The following is a 22,583-nucleotide window of genomic DNA, read 5'->3' as shown; positions in this document are numbered from 1 at the left end:
AAGAAATAACGGAGATAATTTATGACGGACACGGAAATTATTTTTTATCTATCAATTCAGTAAAAGAATAAGGACACCAAAATAAGGGGTTACAACTCTTCCATTTTCTGATAAACTTTTAGGTTTTTTATTTTTTTTGGAAAATAAATAGCTATGAAAACTGTTCTTAGGGATGAGAAATTTTCTCCACACTTTAAAGTTATATAAACAGAGAAATATTTAACAGTTGTTGACTGATGTGATGTGGGATATGACGTTTTAAACACCCGAGGGACGCATAGCGCCCGAGGCGAAGCCGAGGGTGCTATGCGTCCCCGAGGGTGTTCAAAATTTCATATCCCACATCTTATCAGTCAACAACTGTTTTGTCATACCTCTGTCTTGATGATGTGTTTTACTTGTTTTTCGAAGAGAAATTATGGGTGGCAAACTGAAGGAATCTTTGAAAAATTTTCTTTTAACATATATAGATGTAGGGGCATTAAAACAAGCTTAAGTTCAGGGAAATTTGGGGTAAAGGTTTTACAAGTTTAATAAAAAAAAATCTTATCCCCTGGCATTTTTATAGTGGTAGGGACAATGAATAAAAACCTGGTTTGTAGTGACAACGATGCAGACCCTTAAAAGAAAGAAATTTATATCAAACGGCGATAGCCATTTTTTTGATAACAACTTGACAGCCACTTAATAACAATAAATACTATGAATTAATACAATAAATACAGTGAATTTCAAATAATGCAAAGGCTCGGTGCCGAGTTATCCATGGAAAGTCCAGCTGATAGAACACCGAAATCCAGTATCATCATATTTGTCAATTCTGGAGATAAGTAGGGGCCTAAACATTAAATTTTGTCTATCACACATTTAATGAAAAAAAAAAATTTAAACAAACTTGTGACACTCTCTTCCTTTTCACACTAATATCCTTAAAATGTTCTTAAATTTTGCACCTGTGAAACTTCAGCAATAAATACTATGAATTAATACAATAAATACAGTGAATTTCAAATAATGCAAAGGCCCGGTGCCGAGTTCTCCATGGAAAGTCCAACTGATAGAACACCAAAATCCAGTATCATCATATTTTGTCAATTCTGGAGATAAGTACATATTAAATGATGTCTATGACACATTTGACGAATAAACAAGAATTTAGCAAACTTGTTACACTCTCTTCCTTTTCACATAAATATATCCTTTCAAAGTTCTTAAATTTTGCACCTGTGAAACTTCAGCAAATACACAATGGATAGAATACTTTTCAAACAGCAATACTGTCCATGTTGACCCACTGGCACACAAATTGATAATTTAATGATCTTTAAAACAGTTGCTTCAGCAACAATTTCACTTTGAATTTGGGAAATATAATTAACAATGATGTTCACTCTGGAATGACTGACATTTGGAGTGAAAGCAGGCATCCACTGTTGCATTGAGTGGTGGATACTGACTGACTGACTCTCGATGGACTGTCCCATAGAGCAAGGCTCAGTGTCTTCATCAGCTGAAATAGCTTGTAGCTGAGAATCAGTTAACATCAGTAGTGATGAATTTGATGTCTCTGATAATATCTTGGCTACCGCGAACTTACACAGCACTCTTCATCAGGAAACAGTCGTCGGCGCGGCGCAGGGGAATCTGCCGTGCATGCAGTGCATTGTGCGCAAGCGCGCCGTCACGAGCTTTGCATGAGGTCGAGGTCAGACACCATTACCCAATAGACCGCTTGCAGACGCGTTCGATTATCGTCGCGCGAAGGCGCACGACGCCATGTTGTGGGACAAGCGTATATCTATCAATGCACATTTGTCCCACAACATGGCGTCGCGCACCTTCGCGCGTCAGTTATCGATCGCGTCTGCAAGCGGTCTATTGGGAACGCGTACACACAGCGTATCATGCAGTTTTGAACGTGAGCACAACAACGACAACCTAGGCAGAGGGGGTCTTCAGAATTGAACGGAAAATTTCACTTTTCTTCCGGATCGTAAGTAAACTTAAGTACAACCATCTTAATCATCGATGTCTACTTGTACTTCAGGTGGCATATCTAGTAATTTGGAGGCCGTTTTGAAGGTGAAATCTGATGCTTTTTGTTGGAAAATGTTGGTTTGGGACAGTGACAGGATGATGTTGTCCAGGTCGCGGCATTAGCTTGGACCTCACTATCGCCAGACCATTTCCAAAATGTTAAAAAAGGCGATAAGTTGGGTCCAAGTTAATACCCCTACTATACTTTCCTTATTACAGCTTATCAGCCATAAAAAAAAGTGAAATTCTGATAAGAAAGCATGATTTTGGAGTGGATTATTTTTTTCTTTTTAGGAAAAACATATTTTTTTAGACGAGATCCGCAGAGTTTGTGCATGGGGTCAAAAGAGAAGGTAGGCCCTATTAAACTAAAATTGTTCCATTGGGTAGGGCCTAATAAAATTATGGAAATGCACTTTTTAGAATGGGTAGGGAGTAGTACGACTATCAAATCATAATTCTGAAAGCTAAGGCCTAGGAAAATTTGTCAGAATTCATTACAAACGGTAAAACCAACCTGGTTGTTCTACCATGATGCCATCAGTCGCTACCTCCTCTGGATTATCCTTTGAGTTGTGATTTTTGTCTTGCTCGTCTATGACCTGGCGAACACATCGTAGTCCACTTGATGTTTTTCCAAGAACAAAGTGCTCTTTGGTCAACTCTCTCATGTTTTCTCGACCGCGGCGACATAGGTAAAACATAATGTTAAATTGCACCTTCTTACGAAGACTACGAGCATCAGTAACATCGACAGAATTGTACAGTTTTGCCAAATCTTCCTCTTCGATCGGGGGATAATGGTTGACTTGACCGAATCCAGTTTTTTTCAGTTCCACTTGCCTTGCTCTGTAGGCAGTTTCCGATGCCACACAATTGGATCTGCTACAATGTCAATCCCCCGATGCTTTTTAAGGTGTCGGCTTATTCCATAACGGATTCCACTTAGGCCATTTCTGTGGTATGATGTCCCATTCTTCTTGTTAACGTTTAAAAAAAAAAGTCTTCAAGAAGACTGTCCAGTTCTTTCACAGGAAGTGTCTCGAAACGAGTGTCCCTGCCCGTTTCTTCGCAGAATTCTCGTACGACGCAGACTGCGTAGTCGGTACAACGTTTGGTGTTCGATGAGTCTTGTTCAAAAGCTAAATCTTTTATTTGTTGTTTGGAGCGGCTCAAAAACCTTTTTTGGGGCGGAGAATCTGTGCCTCCGGGCTCAGCTGACATGTTGAGGCTGATGAGGATCGTATACGAAAAAACTAACTGTGTCAGCTCTGCATTTCCGAAGTTCTGAAGGCATAGGCACCGTTACTAGAGTCAGTCAAAACGTAAACATAATCTTAATGCCGCTCGTCGCTGGCCGCCAAATTAAAGTAAATATCGTCTGCAAATGCACTGCTCCCACACTGCTAAACATTATATTGTGAAACGTGAAAGTACTGCGGGGTACCAGTGGGTACAAGTATAGTCTGGTTTAAACGCGGTCCGCGCATAATGGTTTGGACTGTGGGGCGGGGACTAGTCTACATGCATGTGATATCACAATGTGATATACAACGGGAGTGTGCCATGCATATTTATCGCCCGGTCAGGTGATCGTCCTGGGCCAATGAAAATACAGTATAAAGACTGAGGTATGACAATACTATTTGTTTTACTTTTTTTAGATGCACGGCACACCTTATAGTGACCAGGTATTGTATATGGAAATAGCCGCCAATATATTTTCTCAATTTCCAAAACCGAGGGGAACTAATATCGCCTTCCAACCCTCACACCATATTATACTTGTATACATGTATTCTGTTTTCTTTGTGAGAAGTGTGACCTCTTATAATTAGGCCAAAAAAACATAATTATGCGTCCATTTACCCTACCTACCCTATTTTGGCAGCCCGACCGTAATTTTGTTTTGGAAAAAAAAAGAAAAAAAAAAATCCAAAACCATCAATTACTACCTTTTACCCTCAGCCGGCAACACGCAGACACCTATATGTGATCAAAACAAACTAATTGCAAACAAAAACATTCCCTACCTACCTAGCCTATTTCAAATGCCATGAAATCGGAAGCAGAAATATTTGTCGGCCTTTTTTAAATACTGCATAATGTCATACATGCGCTTCTTGCCAGCAATCAAAAAGTTAAACCTCTCAAATTTGTAGTGAAAAGCTATTTCAGATTAATTTTAATCCTTAATTAAAATGTATTAAATTTGTTTTGTCCTATTACCCTACGAGTTATGGGCTTCATTCACGATTCGGCCATATGAAATTGGAAGTGAGGTTAAATCTTCATTTTTGGAACTTGCGAACAGAAATGAAAGCAATGACATAAAATTAATAAATTAATACCAGTCTGCTATGATGAATAATTAAGAATTTGTGATCAACCATGCCCTAACATTTGAAGCCAAATTAAAAAAAATTGAAATAGAGGCTATAGTGAATAAATAGTCTAGCACCATTCCATTCAACAGTTCACAATTTATGAAATACATTCAGGGAACACGACCAAAATGGCTTCCTTCTGAATAAGGCCCATGGTATGTGACTATCTTGAAATAATACATGTCCTGAAGTTAACAAGCATAAAACAAATAAATGCAATGTCTGAAAACAGAATTGTCTCTGTGTGATTCAGTGGCTGTGTCAATATTTGATATGCTTTCCAAAGTCAAATAATCCTTTCAACATGAAATTTTTGTGCTAGATATTTTTCTTTCTCTTACAACAGATTCACCTGTCATTCCGTTCTTGTTCTTGAAGAAAGTAGGAATGTTCACTACATCCACTTGTGCAAACAAGTCCTGTACATCAAAAGCTTTATCAGCCATTATTGAATCGCCTTTGTTGACTTTATTAATTAATCCACCCCCCTCGATCATTTGTCTGTCACTGGTCGAACCACCATATGCACCGGACATGTGGGACACAAACCTCCTGGTGATATACCAACCAGTGCTTTAGCAGTGTTGCGGTTTTGGTTGCCTTAGGCTTCTTGACTGGGAATTCAAAGCCATCTAGGATAGTCCGAGTGCTTGGAAACTTGGCCTTGAAATCAGACGGAGCATAAAAGCTGACCAAGACACTATTTGGCCAGATATCTCTCTCTCCACTGAAGATGCATGAATCTAATCCAGGTTGCAAAGAAACTGTATACCTCCGATTCACTGATCTTAAACATTCGACTCAATTCAAAATTGGCTGTATATCTCCTGCATTTAATTATAGTCAAAAATAGTTGATACAGATAAGGATGGCCTTTTTCCATTAGCATATGTTAACGCAAAGGCACATGGCCCCAGCGAAGCAAGTACATCCATGAGGTTGAGATAGTCTTGAAGCCCAGAGTAGTAGTGAACTCCTTTGGAGTCGTTCTTGAAGTCATGAATTGTAAATCCCTGTACATTAGTCTCAGAGTCAGTCTGTGTATGTGCAGATACTGATGTTGATACTGATACTTAGGTCTGTTTGGATGGCCTAGTCATGTACTTGTTCTTCGCTGTTCACATTTACCACCATTGCAATGTCAAGATCAACATCAACATCCAGAGACAGCTCATCAGAATTCCCACCACAGGTACCCTCTCTCTTTGTACAGCGTTCTGTATAGCGGTTCGTCCTTGAGACAAGTGGGTTGCTTTGTCCATGAGAACTGGCTTGGAACAGCATCTGGTTTCAACTTTCTTCGTTGCAGTTTGACACCTGCAAAAATAAAAAAGAAATCTGTATTTATGAACATTTTATGTATGTATGTTTGGTAGGCTTTTTGAGGGGTAAATATGCAAAATGTAGTCTCACGATAGGTGATTCATAGCTTGGGAGACCAAACTCTAATCAACGGCAGCGGGGCCAGAGGGGGGGGGGGGGCAATCCCCCTCCGCTTTTTTGACTGGGAGACATACCCGTCATTTTTGACAGGTCCTACACAGTGAGCATCACTAAAATGGTTGATGGTCTCACAACTCCTCCTCCCCCCCACCCCCACTTTGATAATCGTTCTGCTGCATTTTAGTTTTACTCCAATTCTCATAACAGTATTTATATAGTGCAGCAATGTCTGGTATAGCCAATCTAAGGCGCTGATGAAGGGAAGGGGATGGCACACTCACGTTAATTGGGGCTGCCATCCTGCATTCAGTGGACCAGAGACACAAGGGCAAGCCCCTGCTAATTTACGATAAGTATCCTGGGTCCTTTTACATTCATGAGGATGGGACCTCAAGCTATAACGTCCCATCCAAAAGACGCGACCCTACTGATGACACTTAATGGGCCTTTTATATGCCTCAGACTAATGCCACATTGATCTCAGTCAGCCACCCAACCAAGGACTATACATGAACGGTTTCCCATCCAAGAATACTAAGTTGATAATACTTTAATAATGTGCAACTGGCTCATCCATTGAGCTATTAAAACTGTCTGGTCTCCAAATCTAGGTGATCAATTCAGGTTGTATCTTATGAGTGCCGAGAGTGTGTCTTTATGCGGGATCATTGTCATTGTCAATGATGTTGGTCAAACATTTTCCAATCGACTGATTGAAAACATATGTCCTCACAATGGGTCCGAGTTGTTCATGGTTGGTTCCGAGTTGGTCATGGTTGGGTCGGCGTTGGTAATCCGTCCGGGAAAGATTCCCATAACTGGCCATTACTTGACACCCTGTGCACAAACCCTATGAGACTGGTCTGAACAGTTTTAAGTGTTTTCTCAATAAATACTTCAATAAGTTATCTGCTAAATTTGACTCTTTCGGACATATTATCACTTTCTGATGGCTGATAGGTCACTGAAGGGAAAAATGAGAGATGGCCAGATGTGGGAATCTTTCCCAGAGCTGGATTGAAACCCCACTACTTCTACTACTAGGCCTACTACATCTACATCATATAGCCTTATATGTACGGAAATCAGGTCGTAGTTAAACGTCAACGTTTAGTAAACTTTAACGTTGCCAAAGTCCTAGCCCCATAAATGTGGCCTATTTATTGGACTGCCTCCGTAAACATAGGCCACACATCCACATGTACAAAAATCGTGTCGACTTTGCCAAATTTTGATTTTCACATTTAGGCTTAGTTTGTAGGTTTTTTTTTGCTTTAGAAGCATACTCACCCTCTTTATAGGTTAATCAGAAAGTGCTGCCTTTTTCAGATGTATATTTTTCGTGAAATTTCCAGATTCATTTTTACACGTTTGCGTATCAAAATTTCAACATGAAATTTCACAAAAATTAGACATCTGAAAAAAGCAGCACTTTCTGATTAGCCTGTAAAGAGGGTGAGTATGCTTCTAAAGCAAAAAAATCATACAAACTAAGCCTAAATGTGAAAATCAAAATTTGGCAAAGTCGACACGATTTTTGTACATGTGGATGTGTGGCCTATGTTTACGGAGGCAGTCCAGTAAATAGGCCACATTTATGAGGCTACCAAAGTCCATGGGTTTAATAATCATAAATGGTTGATTTAGAGTATGGGAGGCCCGTTAAGCCCTAAATCTCGACAAAAAGTAACTTACCAGACTTTCCAAACTGTTGATAGTCTGATGTTATGAAGTGTTTCGAGCGGACAACATCACGTAGAGACGGCCACCATGACCGACCTGTGCCATCTTCCACCCGTCGTATGGCCACTCGCCAAGCATTACACCTCTTTCTTTCCTTTGGAAATTCATGTCCACCTCTTCCTGAGCACGTCGGCACAGCACACGGAGTATTTGGCATAATCCTGTGCGAGAAGCGGGTGATTTTCTACAGCAAGCCAAGTCGAAAACCGACGTCGATACGCAATGTACTAGTAACTTCAGACAATTTTTTTTCGTGTAGTTTACCCGGTATTGAGCGCCCTCTCTCGGTGACTTACGGAGAATGGAAAGTCTCCCATTGTGTGGACGAGAAAATAAGAGCAGTTTACGAGTGACACGGCTACTGCCTGAAGCCATTTGACCTGTGCAACGTTTGGGTAAAAACGGGATGCTTTTTTATAATGTGCCTCTGAAATATCACTTCAAAAAAAAACAACCAACGCAATTATGTGTAAGGGGTCATATATTACATTTAAGGGGTCAAATCTCAGAAACCACTTGCAGTTTGGCACTACAATTATGCTTGTGTTCATGATACAGGCAGGGTATATTTAGAAAAAAAGTTCAACCACATCTGAGTTGCACTCTGAAATGTAGATGATTTGGTATGAAATAACCTAGAGAGCTTTCCTGACATGAGTTATACGATTGCAGAAAAGCAAGAATTCAAACTGATGTACACACAATGGTAAAAGATATCACCCCAACCCCCTCCCTCCCAAAAAAATCTGTGGGACAAGAGCAAGGCATTGAAAATGGCAGGGTTCCAATGCCAAGGTTGTTACCCTTTTGGCAAAAACCAAGGCCCTACGCCCTAAAATTAAGCATTAAGGTTAAGGCTTAACATCAATTGAGGCAAAGATGCAACTGACCTGCAATTTTTAAGTCTCTGCTGCACAGGCCACCCACATTATGCACGATGACTTTTCGATGATCCTCCCCCTCAAACAAGTATCCATTGTCAAAAATGGATCTGAGAACCTCTGAAAAGAATTCTCGCAAGGACCGCCAACATCGACAGCTGGTTCACCGATAAAAGTTACTTTCAGTTAGCCATCTTCAGTGTTCTACAAGTGTCCTGCCAAATGGCATGGCGGCGGATGCGTAGGTGTTGGAATTGGTCGTTATCGGGATCATCTGAATCCACGGCTTGAATGTGGCATGACATGAGCAATAGCAGTTATATACAGCTAGTCATAAGATGTTCGGCTTCCGTTCCACTGCAAAACAATGCAATATTAAAATAATAATAGTCATTTAAAAAAACCAACACTCTGGTGGGATTGTCCATGATTGCCAGGCATATACATACAGACACATGGAAGGAATATGCCATCGCAATATCCCATTGTGGCAAAAAAGCCAGGGGATAAAAAATCAAATACTGAGAAAAAGGCTTTTAAAGTTTCCAGTTCTGTATTCTCCTAAACAATGAGAGATGCAAATCAGTTTTCCTAAAAATCACTTGTATTATGTCTCATTTTTCCAGAATGTCTCACATATAAAGCGGCCATTACTGAACAAAACTATTCAGGTCAGGGTGATGTAAATTTATTATTGCGTTTTATGTACCTTTCAGAAATGTATATAGTGGTGTAAAGGAAAAATAAGGACACAAGGGGAGTCCTTAGATTGTGTGTTCTGTGAGCACTGGCTGGGCAGGCGGGATTAATCCTGTTTTATTTCAAATTCAAATGTCCCATCATCCTCAGTGGAAGACAAGTGGGGAAAATTAGGCCGGTGGAGGGACTGATCATTGTGGAGATCGTTCTGGAAAATACAATAAGGGTAATCATAAATAGAGGGCAAACTATTCAACATCTAAATCATCATGGAAATAAACTGGAAGAATAGGAGCCTATTTCCGACACCTCGTGTGGCGTGGCCTATTTTCGCCCATCCCAAACAATTGAAATCTTTACATATGTGGATTCAAACAGTGCAATCAATAACTAGGGATCAATAACTGGGAAAATCACAGGCTTTACAGTTAACAATAAACATGAAACTGGGTTTAATCTGGAAATAATCTTGCTCACCATCCGTAACCAGCCCAATGCCCTCCAATTCCCGCGGTTGCTATGTCGGTTTGCTGCAGTAGTCCGCATGGTGGCGCTATTGAAATATTAAAGTCGCAACATAGCTGCCCCTAAACTGTGCGCAATAGTTTACATATCGCTGGCTTTAGCATGGGTGCACAGATGGTGGAAGTTAACAGGCAAAGTTAAGAATCAGTAACTGGTTAGTAAGAAATAGTAACAAGTAACAACAGGCTTGACCAAGAGGCCGCCCCATGAATGGTCACAGGGGGTGTACTCTGCGGTAACAAGGACTAGGTTTCATCAGGCTCAGGCAGAGTGGCAGCTTCAGGATTGCCGCCAAGGGCTGTTTCAGAAGAAAGCCGGATCAGGCGTGCCACTGGCCGGGTGTAGATGCGATCTCCGACCTGCAACCTTACGGTGTGAACGCGATTATCAGTACCAGGTAGTACCTCAGTGACCTTAGCCAGAGGCCAAGAGGCACGTCGTTGCTGCGGATCAGCCATCAGAACTACATCACCGACGGACAGGTTGTCGGTCTCACTGCGCCACTTCTGGCGGGCTTGCATGGCCGACAGATAGGACTGAACAAACTCCTTCCAAAATTTCTGAATCAGGGCTTGGCACTGGCGCCAGCGTCGCCGACTAAGCACGTCGCGCTCCGGGTAGACAACCTGTGGCGGGGCATGGTCCCGCCGCCCCATGAGAAGCATGAAAGGCGTGATGGGATCTGGATCAGCAATGTCTGATGACACATAAGTCAATGGCTTAGAATTCAGCAAGGCTTCTACCTCAACCAGGCAAGTATAGAGAACGGGAGCGCTAACTGACCGATCACCCAGGGTGGCGTACAAGGCAGTTTTCACTGACCGAATCTCTCTCTCCCAGGTCCCACCGAAGTGTGGTGCAGAGGGAGGATTGAACCTGAAATTGACTTTGTATTTGGCAAGTCTCTCCTGAAGGTCAGGTGCCATATCGCTGAATGCCTTCCTCAGTTCAGACAGACCTCCCTTGAAGTTAGTCCCATTGTCGTACAACAATTCATGAGGTGCGCCACGTCGTGAACGGAACCGATTGAACGCCAAAAGAAAGGCGTCGGCATCAAGAGACTCAAGCAAATCTAAGTAGACGGCTCTTGTGGTCATGCACTTCCATATTATACCCCATCTTCGTTCACTTCGTCTCCCCATGGTAACGGTGTAGGGGCCAAAGCAGTCTACCCCCGTGGAGTAGAATGCTGGCTTGCCAATTCGCAGACGAGCATGTGGCATATCCGCCATCTTGGGCACTGAAGGTTGACCACGCTGTCTAAGGCATCCGGTGCATCTGCTTTGTAGACCTCTGATGGACTGGCGTCCTCGCAACAACCAGAAGCGTCGACGCATATCTGCAAGCACAGTACCAGTTCCAGGATGCCCAAGACGTTCGTCAGCATTTTTGATCAGCAGTTGTACTATCGGGTGCTTGCAGTCAAGGACGACAGGGTGTTTCACATCAATGTCCAACTCCGCTCGACGGAGTCTCCCTCCAACCCGGATCAACTGGGTATCCTTGTCGATTTCAGGAGCAAGTTTTGCCAGGCGACTATTTCTTGGAACAGGCTTGCCAGCTGTAAGAGGTGCAAGATCAACTGGAAAGCTTTCAGCTTGTACCTTTCCGAAGAGGGCTTGTTCAGTCTCCATCCGTTGGTCAGCGCTGAGGAAATCTGGCTTAGTTTCATCCTCAGCCTCGCACAGAATGCGTCCATATGCCTCAACCAGGTCATCCCAGGAAGCAAACTGAGACGCTTCAATCTCTGGAACCTCTCCTCGATTGCCGAGGGTAAAAGCAGTAAAAAGACTGCCCTTCAGCTCAACTTCGCCATCATCCTGCTGCATGTGCGATGGCAAGCTTGGCCAATCCTCTTCAGGACCAGAGAGGAAGGGTGGAGCAGACCACCGACTCTCGGTGGTCAACTCGCTGAGCATCAATCCACGGGTCAGGTCATCTGCAGGGTTCTTGGCGGTGTCTACATACCGCCAGATAGTGTGGTCTGTGAGTCTTTGAATCTCAGCGATGCGGGCACCGACAAAACGGTTGTACCGACAAGATTCTGAGGTAATCCAGCTCAAAACTGTCGTGCTGTCACTCCAACAAGTGACGGAAAGGCTCAACCTCAACTCATCCTCGAGAAGCTCGGTCAGTTCAGCACCAGAAAGAGCAGCCTGAAGTTCCAATCGGGGAATAGTTTGCACACGCTTTGGTGCCAAACGGGAACGTGCCATGACAAACCTGACACACACCTCTCCTGACTTAGCAATGGCTCGAAGATAAGCAACGGACCCATAGGCCCTTTCGGAAGCGTCGGTGAACACGTGCAGTTGATAGGACACATTTGCTGGATCAAAGTGTGGGGGAAGGTAGCACCGAGGCAGGTATACAAGAGGGAGATCATTGATTTCTTTGCGCCATCTCATGTGTTGGGCACGGAAGCCATCCTTGCCCTCGTCGGGGATCTCCTCATCCCAGCCCCATGGTCTCTTCCAAAGCTCCTGAACGATCATCTTTCCCCTCACCATATATGGCATGAGGTAACCAAGGGGGTCCTTCCCGGCACATCTCATCACATCACTTAGAACAGCTCTTTGAGTGAGGACCGGCCACTCACGAAGTTCGAGTTTGTATCGGAGTGTGTCGTGCTGGAAATTCCAGTGGGGTCCTAAGGCTGCTTCCTCAGGTGAATCACAACTTGAACTCAGCCATCTCTCAGTACTGCAGGAGCGGGCTTCCTGTGGAAGGTCTCTGACCACTTCCGCAAAGTTGCTGGCCCATTTCACAATGGGAAATCCTCCAGCGCCGAGCGCTTGACATAGTTTTCCAACTAGGTCTTTCGCTTCTAGGACACTGGACTTGCCATCTAGGCAGTTGTCAACGTAGAATGAATTCATAACACTTCTGACAATGTCTGGATCTGGAAACCGGTCCTGCACATGCTTCTGCAGGGCGAAAGTGGCACAGCATGGACTGCATGTGGTGCCAAAGGGGAGTACGTTCCACTCCAGTTCCTCCATTTCGGCATCAGGGTCCAAATCCCTCCACAGGAACCGAAGCATGCATCGGTCACACTCTAAAGTGCGCACACAGTGAAACATCGCTTTAATGTCACCGGACACAGCTACTTGATGCTGTCTGAATCGTACTAGCACTCCAACCAGCGGTGAACCCAGGGTAGGCCCAGGAAGCAAGTGGTCGTTCAGAGACTCTCCCCGGTACGGGAACGCACAGTTGAAAACCAGTCTTGTCTTCCCATTCTGCCGAACAACATGGTGGGGTATATACCAATGCCGCTCGTGGTTTCTCTCTTTCTCCTCAGCAGTGAGCATGCGGACGAGTCCTGCCTCCTTCAGTTCCCGGATTTTCTTGGAGTGCTCAACAGCGAGTGCTGGATCTCTCTGGAGACGTTGCTCATTCCGTTTCAGAGCAGGTGACACTGTACTTGCCGGACAGGTAAGTACCTCGTTGTCACGTGTCCACAGGAGGGGGGTTGCGACACGGTCAATTCCATCTACATTTACATAGGTAGATTTTGCCTCAAGGAGATCAACCGCTCGCTGGTCCTGCTTGGATCGAGTGGCTTGTTTTCGATCAAGATACATCTGCGCATCGTGCTGCCACATCTTACAAACATTCTCGTGGAGAACTCTGTCGGCTTCCATGGGTGGTAGTACAGACAAGAAGTTTACTTCATTCTTGCGCCTGGACTTCAGAATGGGGCCCTGAACAGCCCACCCAAGTTTGGTGCGCACAGCCACTGGTGCACCTTCGGGACCAAAATGACTCTCAATGGGAACAATCAGATCTGGGCGATCACTGCCGATCAGCAATAATGGCCGTGCCTCCTTGACTTCCTGCAGTGGAAGACCCCGCAGATGCGGCCACCTCCTTTGCAAATCTCGTGCAGGAACAGAATGCTCTGAAAGCCTCAACATGGAAGACGAAAAGACATTGGAAATGGTGATGCGTGAATCTTGGTCGTGGATTGGTGCAAGATCGACCGAGACTATCACGCCCTTGCAGGGGGTACATTCCTCCCTGGCGGTTGCAATAGGCATCTGGGTGCTCTCACCCTTGAGGCCAAGTGCCTCGGTAGCTTTGCTAAGCATCAAGGAGAAGTTGGCAGCATCGTCCAACAAGCAGTACGTCTCCAGCTGTCGACCGTTGGCATAGAGCTTGACTGGCAAAATCTTCATGCTGACGTCAGGTAGCCAAGGGTTTCCATCCCCGTAAAAGACAGACAGGTTTGGGTCGAAGGAGGAATAGTACACTCCATACCCTGGTTGCTCCATCATATCATGGAGAACGGTCAGGTGCATCTTGTCGCATCGGCGACAAGGCTTGCGTAGGTCGCACTCCTTTCCGTTTTTGTGCAGGCGTGCACACTGCCAGCAGCGTTTGTCAGCCTTAATCCACTTCATGCGCTGTTCCATCGTAAGATCGCTGAATTTGTCGCATCGAGAGAGCCAGTGTTCTTCCCGGCAGTGGGGACAACTCTTCCGGAAGGGTTTCTTGCCATCACTTCGGTAAGCCTTATAGGCAGATGCGCCCTTTGGCGGATTGCTGGTAGTCTTTCCAGCCAGTTCCATGTGGTAGGCAGCTGCACCTTTTCTGCGGCGGTCCCGGTTGGTTGGGGGGAGTTCAACCTTAATACTCTCGCTGAGCTGCACCTTCTTTCTGGCTATGGCCGCCGTGTCTTGCAGCCACATGTTGATGTCAAGCAGAGAAAAGTTGTTGACATTTCTGGCCTTCATAGCCTTCAAAAAGGCCGTCTGATGGATATGTGACAGGCGACTGTACAGGATGCAAGCTGTAGAGTTGGCATTCAGTTCCGCCTGGCCTTCTGGTGCACTCTTGAGTTGCGTGACCAACGCTGACACCGCTGCTGCAAACTCTACCATCCCCTTAGAGTCACTGGCTGTCAGTCTCGGCCACGACGTAATCTGGTCAATCTTGGCACGTATTAGGACACCAATATCACCATAAAGCTTCTTGAGGGTGGACATGGCCTTAGTGAAGGGGCTACCATCATGCTCAAGCCCTAGGACATCCTTCTTGGGTTGACCACTTAACTTCGACCTGACGATGAAGTATTTTTGTAGCTCGCTGAGGTGGACTAAGGGCTTGATGCAGCCATCTATCATTGCCTCAAAACAACGAAACTCTGCTGGGTCGCCTCCCCCGAAGTTGGGAACCTCCATGTTTATACCTCCGGCTGAGGCTGCCAACATGGAGCTTAACATCATTTGGCTTGAGGAATTGAAAGTAGGCGGTTCGGGAAAATCAGAAACCCTAGCAGTAGAGGCAGAAACCTGAGTAGGAGTGGGGTTTGTCCCCAAAGTGGGAGAAGTTTCATGGTAAAGATTATGAATACCAGCGTGGTACGGTGCCATACTTGGCTGAAAGGCAGTGAAGTTGTGATCAGGTGCCAAGCGGCCTGGAATCATGCGGCACTGAGCAGAGGGCTCAGACCACGCGAGCGCGGAACTCGCGGCGGTTTGCGTGTGACCCGCTTTCGCGAGGGGGCTCGCGAGAGGGCGTGCATGGTCCGCGGAAAGGTGCGTTTGCCTCGCGACGGGATGAGCGAAACTCGCGGCCGGTTGCGCGAATTGCGCGAAGCTCGCGGCTGGTTGCGCGAAGCTCGCGACGGATTGAGCGAAGGTCGCGACGGGTTGCACGAGACTTGCGACTGGTTGCGCGAAGCTCGCAACGGGTTGCACGAGACTTGCGACTGGTTGCGCGAAGCTTGCGACGGGTTGCACGAGACTTGTGCCTGGTTGCGCGAAGCTCGCGACGGGTTGCGCGTAGCTCGCGGCTTGTTGCGCGAGACTCGCGACTGGTTGCGCGAAGCTCGCGGCTGGTGGAAAGAGACTTTCGACTGGTTGCGCGAAGCTCGCGTCTGGTTGCGCGAAGTTCGCAACAGGTTGCGAGTAGTTCGCGGCTTGGTGCACGCATTTTGGGCTTAACTGTACCAGACTCGCAGCTGATGAGTGTGCAGCAGGTAGGCCTATTGGATTTATGGCCTGGAGCGCCGCCGGGTTTTCCGCTACCGGCAAGCTCGGAACGCTGGTGGAGGGTGAAATTACAGAATGGCTTACAACACTAGTAATATTTGGCAAATCATGTGATTGTGAATACAAAGGTGTGTCACTCATGCTAGTTTGTACAAATTCGGATTCTACCCTAGCCAGATTAAAATTGAGTTCAGCAGTTTGTAATTGTCTCTCGAGCTCAATCTGTCGAGCAAATTGTTCCTTTTCCTTCAGGATGCGGCTTTCTTCATGTTCGGCGACCAGCCGTGCCTGGGCCAACTCCATTTGTCTTTCACGCAGTGCCAGCTCCTCTCTTGTTCGCTGTGCTGCCAGTAGTCGCTCGTCAAACTCTTTGCTCTGGGCCATCGTGGCTCTTTCCAGCTCGAGTCGTCGCTTGGCGGCTTCATACTCCTGCTGCTTTTCCACAGCACGCATGCGAACAGACGAGTGGCTACTACTGCGGCTTCGCTCTGATGCAATTGAGCTGCATGTAGAGTGCTCCGACGGAAGTATTGCAGACTCAGCTACTGCGGGTAGTTTGTCCGTTGATTCTGGAGGACCCTCAGTGGGTGGTTTTGGAGCTGTTCCTCTAGGTCTGAGGACTCGTTTTTCTACGCTGCCGTCCATTCTGTTACTGGTTTTTATTTGTATGCCCTTTTGTGCTCAAGCTTGATTCCTATCACGTCTGGGTCACCATTTGTAAAGGAAAAATAAGGACACAAGGGGAGTCCTTAGATTGTGTGTTCTGTGAGCACTGGCTGGGCAGGCGGAATTAATCCTGTTTTATTTCAAATTCAAATGTCCCATCATCCTCAGTGGAAGACAAGTGGGGAAAATTAGGCCGGTGGAGAGACTGATCATGGTGGAGATCGTTCTGGAAAATACAATAAGGGTAATCATAAATAGAGGGCAAACTATTCAACATCTAAATCATCATGGAAATAAACTGGAAGAATAGGAGCCTATTTCCGACACCTCGTGTGGCGTGGCCTATTTTCGCCCATCCCAAACAATTGAAATCTTTACATATGTGGATTCAAACAGTGCAATCAATAACTAGGGATCAATAACTGGGAAAATCACAGGCTTTACAGTTAACAATAAACATGAAACTGGGTTTAATCTGGAAATAATCTTGCTCACCATCCGTAACCAGCCCAATGCCCTCCAATTCCCACGGTTGCTATGTCGGTTTGCTGCAGTAGTCCGCATGGTGGCGCTATTGAAATATTAAAGTCGCAACAGTGGAGCTGCTAAGCGAAAAATCGTGCACTTTGTGGTAAAAGCATGAAATTTGTGTGGGGGCACGTAACCTCCATCCACACACCGGCTGCCCGGAGACAAGGTTATATTTAGATTGACCTGTGTTGTTGTTGACGCGTGACCTATGCAAATGTGGCATTTGTTAACTCGATGTTCATTCACTCTTGAAACAAGTAGGTCCATAGTTTTAGAGGGTTTGTTCTACATTGTTTTATTATAATTGAAGTTCCTTTGAGAATATTATGTCATTTACGGGTTTAGGTAATCCGTAACAGCATTTTGTTGAGGGTGCAATAATATTTTAGAGACACTTGGTGATGTGTCCGCATCGTGCGCGAGCGCGCGAAACAGGCACTGCTTGTCTTCCAACTTTTGGACGGCAGTCACTTATTTTGTAGCCGGGAATTTCTCAGTGAGATTTCACCTTTCCTTTGCTGTGTGGCAGCATAATAATGTGCTGAGAGGGAAGGTGGGCGCCTCTGGAGCCTGTGGTGAGTGTCCTTTTTATCATAACTTTGCAGGAAACTAGCGTTTTGGTGACACTTTCACGAACTTTCCAATTTTGCAGCATCGTCGTCATAGCTACAGTCGTGCATATGCACAGTGCACAGCGTATGAACTCGCGTTGTGTGTGTGTGTGACCTTTGACCGCCATTGTGTGTACACATTCACCATGTATTTTGACCGCAGGGTTGTCTTGTTTATTTTCCGTAGGCAATATGTAGGCGTGGTCTACTGAGACCTTCATTTATTGCACCTGGGGATCTTTACCATACTGGATCTTTTTGCATTGAGCCATCTTTTGCAACCTGATCTTTTGCCTGGTGATCTGTCTTTGCATCGTGACCAGGATCCACACATAGCACATATATAGGCCTACTGGGGAAGTTTTGGGATCAACATCTGTTCATTAACTGCAACTGATTAACCCATTGTTATTCTACTGATTTCTACTGATTTGCTGATGATTGAATAATCTCTATTAATCGCTGAAATTGAACTGAACTGGTGATTCCGTGTGATTCCATCTGGGGCAGCCTCCAACACACTTATCCTGATTTTGTTTGGGATCGAACTCCCTCATCATGCTGTGACACCGCAGTATTCAAATCACTTCATTTGGTATGTTGGGTCAAAATGGGCTAGAAATCATTTTAAGATCGGGACCCATCCTGGATTTTGCCCATTTTTGGGACGGAGCTTGATTTTTTGAAAAAGGGGGTACAAACAATAAAAACCCATAAAAACTGTAATTAACATCCATTTTTGTAGTTTTTCTATGCTTTGAAAATGAAATTCAACATAAAATAGGACATTCTAGCATTTTAGCGCCTGTTATTTTCCACCCATTTTGTGGGCGTGGCCTAAATGTGTAAAAGAGGCGGTATATATTAGCAGTTGGTTCAAATATGGAAAATACCATTCAGTTTGGTGGTAAAATCTTCAAAATTGGCATGTTTAGTCGAAATGGGCTGAAAATCATTTAAAGGGATGGACCCATCTTTGATCTTGCCCATTTGGGGGCGGAGCTTGATCAGTTAAAAAGGGGAGTGCAAACAAATAAAAATTTAGAAAAACTGTATTTAACATCCATTTTCCTTAGTTCTTCATGCTTTTAAATACACAGAGACATGATAAAAAAAATCAAACATTCTAACACTTGTTATTTTTTACCCTTTTGTAGACGTGGCCTTAATATGAAAAGGGGGCCGCACATTAAAGCAGCTTCATTCAAACGAGGGAAAATGAACACTTGCTGGTAAAACACGAATTCTGCATTGGTTAACTATGTTTGCCATACACTGTAAAGATCAGTTTAAAATGGTTGCAAGGATTTTGCCTTTTTAGGGGGGGGGGGGGGCTACAATTTTAAGTAGGGGGTTAAAATATTTCATATTTAAATTAGTGTGATTGGCTACAAGTAACATAGGTTACAGCAGCTGCAGCATTTCCTTGTTTGTAAACACTACTGGCATCACGGGAGGGGGGGGGGGGGAGGGGCGGCCCAACGGTGGACTTCACCTATTCTTGCAAGTGCTTTTCATGTATATATGGGCATGTATACATGAAAATAATAAAAAAAAAAGTATGCGCAGAATATACGTCAATTCCTTGCAGTGTGTACTGCTGGATTTATATCACATGGATGTTTGGACTTGGAAAGTAATATCTTGATGTTTGAAAAGGTAGGATAATTTTTTTGAGAAATAATGTAGCTTCTTAAAAATGTGCTTGCACTTTGATAAACATTTCCAAAATAAACAAACTTCATTCAGGAATGAATAAATGTATGTAATGAAAGCACAGTCTTTTTACGTCACGGCAACAATATAGCTGATAACATTATTTGTGCCATTATTTGTGCCACGAACATTGCCACTTAATAGGAATTAATACAAGACTTATATCTGTGGATCGCATGTGTCACCTATATATTTTGTGTTCTTAAAAAAATGTTCTTGACATTTTGTGCATTTTTAAACAACGACCTCAAATGACCCCTACATGACTTTTAACCTCCAATTTTGCAAGAGTTGTGATGAACCCCAACCAAAGGATCACTCCATCCAACTTCTAAGTGACATTATAATCCATCAAAATATGTACTAGACAAAAAACATTTGAAGCATATTTGAACAATGACCTCTAATGAGCCCTAGATGACCTTTGACCTCAGTAATTTCATGAAGAATTGTGTCTTCTCATGCACCCAAGGGTCACTGCATCTAAGTTTCATCAAAATCCATGAAAGCATGTAGAAAGTTGTAAGCTTTCCCCCAAAAATGTTAATTACATCATGATTAACCTCAGTTGACCGTTGACCCATGACATTTGATCTAAAATATATCACACATTATCTTTGCTACTCAATGACCCTTGTGTCCAAGTTTTATGGAAATTTGGGCAAATATTTAGGAAACGAGAGAAATTCCAAAACTTTAACATACATGCGAGACTTTAAGGGTCTACGGGTCAAATCATTTTCTAATTCTCCCTATGACAACTTCCAGTTTGATGACGTCACGCTCCTAAAACCTCACAAATTCATAATTTTACGTTTTTTTCCATAGAATATCCAAGGGTAAGTTTGGTTTGATGAATCGTTTTTAAATAGTCCAACTTTCTAGGACGTGCCGCTAGGGGGGGGGGGGGGCTCTTTCAGGCGATGACAATACCATTCACTTTTTTTGTAAGCCCCGTATTGAAGTAAAGGTCAAGTGACTTTACATACCTTACAAAATATTGTTTGTCAATTAATGGTCTATCTGATTACAAAATATTAACACTGGGGTTTTATTTTGTTCAAGACTTCGTTCAAGCGATGGCCACTTTTGAAGATGTTGGATAAGGGTTAATTTTTGTTCAAAGTTTTATGTTACAAGGTACTGTTTAGAAGAAAAGAAGCGGAGCATCATCTAGAAAAAAAATAAAAGGAAACAAAAGAGGGCAAAAGAAAAGGGCAAAAGAAAAATTGTGACCATTTCAAAATTGTGATCGGGTTGTACCCACAGAGCTAAATAAAATCACCACAACGCTAACTCCTTACTTTTTTTTGCGCAGAAAAGCCCTGAAGGCGTTCTGGGCGCAGACGTTTTGAATTCATGTGGGTGTTTGTAAAACAAAATGGAATTAGATGGGGTGAATTTCGAAAGTGCACTCTAAATGTGGTATCTACCAAACTGACATCATATACAGTACTGGCCAATCAACATTCATGCCAAATATTAGGAAAATCACGCCCAAAAAAAATAATAGGAATTATAATGGGGGAGTGAGGGGGAACAGCAATTCGGTCTTTAGCAGATCCAAAACACCCCAGTAATGATAGTGATAGGGTTAAATTTCAATAGACTGTAGTCCTATCAATGAAGAGAGAATCCACAGCCATTGCTTCAATATATACACATAGGGCCAAAAAATAATGATTCTGCTTCCGGTTACCCCACCTTCCCCTATTTTGACAGCCCCTACCCTAATTTGGTTTTGGGAACAATGAAAAAATTAAACAAAAACCATAAATTACCACCTTTTACCATGGACTACACACAGACACCTACATATGATCAACACAAAAAGAATGCACTTACCTTCCTACCCTATTTTCAAATGCCATGTTATTGGAAGCAGAACTATTTTTTGGCCTAGGCTGTATGTACCAGTACATCTAAGGACATGAAACCACTTTGAGTGAGTATACCCAGTAGAAATATGACCACAGAAATATAACCACCTTTCACCTTTCTATGCGAATATTCAGCCCTCTACTTTAAAATGTAGCTCCACCCATAAAAGGGCAAAATCCTTGCAACCTTTTCAACTTATCTTTACTTTAAAGTGTATGGCAAACATAGTTAACCAATGCAGAATTTGTGTTTTACCAGCAAAAGTGCTCATTTTCCCTCGTTTGAATGAAGCTGCTTTTATGTGCGACCCCCTTTTCATATTAAGGCCACGCCCACAAAAGGGTAAGAAATAACAAGTGTTAGAATGTTTGAATTTTTTTATCATGTCTCTGTGTATTTAAAAGCATGAAGAACTAAGGAAAATGGATGTTAAATACAGTTTTTCTAAATTTTTATGTTTGCACTCCCCTTTTTAACTGATCAAGCGCCGCCCCCAAATGGGCAAGATCCAAGATGGGTCCATCCCTTTAAATGATTTTCAGCTCATTTCGACTAAACATGCCAATTTACAAGATTTTACCACCAAACTGAATGGTATTTTCCATATTTGAACCAAACTGCTAATATATACCGCCTCTTTTACACATTTAGGCCACGCCCACAAAATGGGTGGAGAATAACAGGCGCTAAAATGCTAGAGTGTCCTATTTTATGTTGAAGTTTATTTTCAAAGCATAGACAAACTAGAAAAATTGATGTTAATTACAGTTTTTATTGTTTGCACCCCCTTTGGAAAACAAAAAATTCTTTTAGGATTTTTCTATCTCTCTGAGGAAAAAAAATCAGAGGTTCCTTTAATCGTAAACTTAAGTAAGTTTTTGGTCAACATTGTTGACACAGTATTACTTGAACATGTATGTGACAATGCAACAAGATTGAAACCCATCTTCACTTAGTCCAGTTACAAAAATACACTATGTGGCTCACCTCACAGTGGGTACATCTGTATTTTCTTCGTTGGAGCTACTGTCATCTTCACTGTCAATTACTATAAGGTAATTGAAGATGCCATAACAGTAATGCATGGAAATATTATGTTATCACTGCTTGGAGCTGGTTTGGTTTCTACTGCAGTCTGCAGCACTAGCTAGACTGACCACTGCCAGTACCTTTATAAAATATTCTCTGTGGGACTGTCCTGTTATGGAACCCAAGACACTATTCCTTCCATTTGAAGTAAGACTAGCAGGCTCTTTTGGTTTCTTGGTCACAACCACCTGATGTGTGCTTGGGCCCCTGGGATAGGTTGGTGTGAACAATTTGCTTGAAAATGTCAGCACACCAAGTGCCATGATTTTACAGGATGCGTTAGACTGTCATTCACTGACAGTCCATAGAGGTACTTTGTGATAGATAATTGAGTAGTTTTGCAAAGTTGTATGTTCCTTTTAACAATTTTAAGGT

The 22,583-nt window shown here is 43.6% G+C and overlaps 2 protein-coding genes and 1 long non-coding RNA gene across 3 annotated transcripts; 1 reads left to right on the top strand and 2 right to left on the bottom strand.

Annotated features, from left to right (window-relative positions):
- Positions 1-465: 465 nt before the first annotated feature.
- Positions 466-3,279, top strand: LOC119733299. The gene is made up of 2 exons (XR_005271759.1): positions 466-594; positions 3,076-3,279. It is a non-coding gene; the product is annotated as an uncharacterized LOC119733299 (long non-coding RNA).
- A 6,681-nt stretch (positions 3,280-9,960) lies between these two features.
- Positions 9,961-14,901, bottom strand: LOC119733093. The gene has a single exon (XM_038206672.1). The coding sequence runs from the start codon at positions 14,899-14,901 to the stop codon at positions 9,961-9,963; it is 4,941 nt and encodes a 1,646-aa protein (XP_038062600.1).
- Positions 14,902-15,143: 242 nt separating this feature from the next.
- Positions 15,144-16,359, bottom strand: LOC119733091 (putative uncharacterized protein ENSP00000383309). The gene is made up of 2 exons (XM_038206671.1): positions 15,883-16,359; positions 15,144-15,599 (listed from the first exon to the last, which is right to left on the bottom strand). Exons 1-2 carry the CDS (start codon positions 16,357-16,359, stop codon positions 15,144-15,146), a joined length of 933 nt encoding a protein of 310 aa, XP_038062599.1.
- Between the last annotated feature and the right edge of the window lie 6,224 nt (positions 16,360-22,583).

This window comes from Patiria miniata, unplaced genomic scaffold, assembly GCF_015706575.1.
Source record: "Patiria miniata isolate m_02_andy unplaced genomic scaffold, ASM1570657v1 HiC_scaffold_25, whole genome shotgun sequence".
In the NCBI taxonomy this organism is placed as follows: Eukaryota; Metazoa; Echinodermata; class Asteroidea; order Valvatida; family Asterinidae; genus Patiria; species Patiria miniata.
This window is presented reverse-complemented; position numbering and strand designations above follow the sequence as displayed.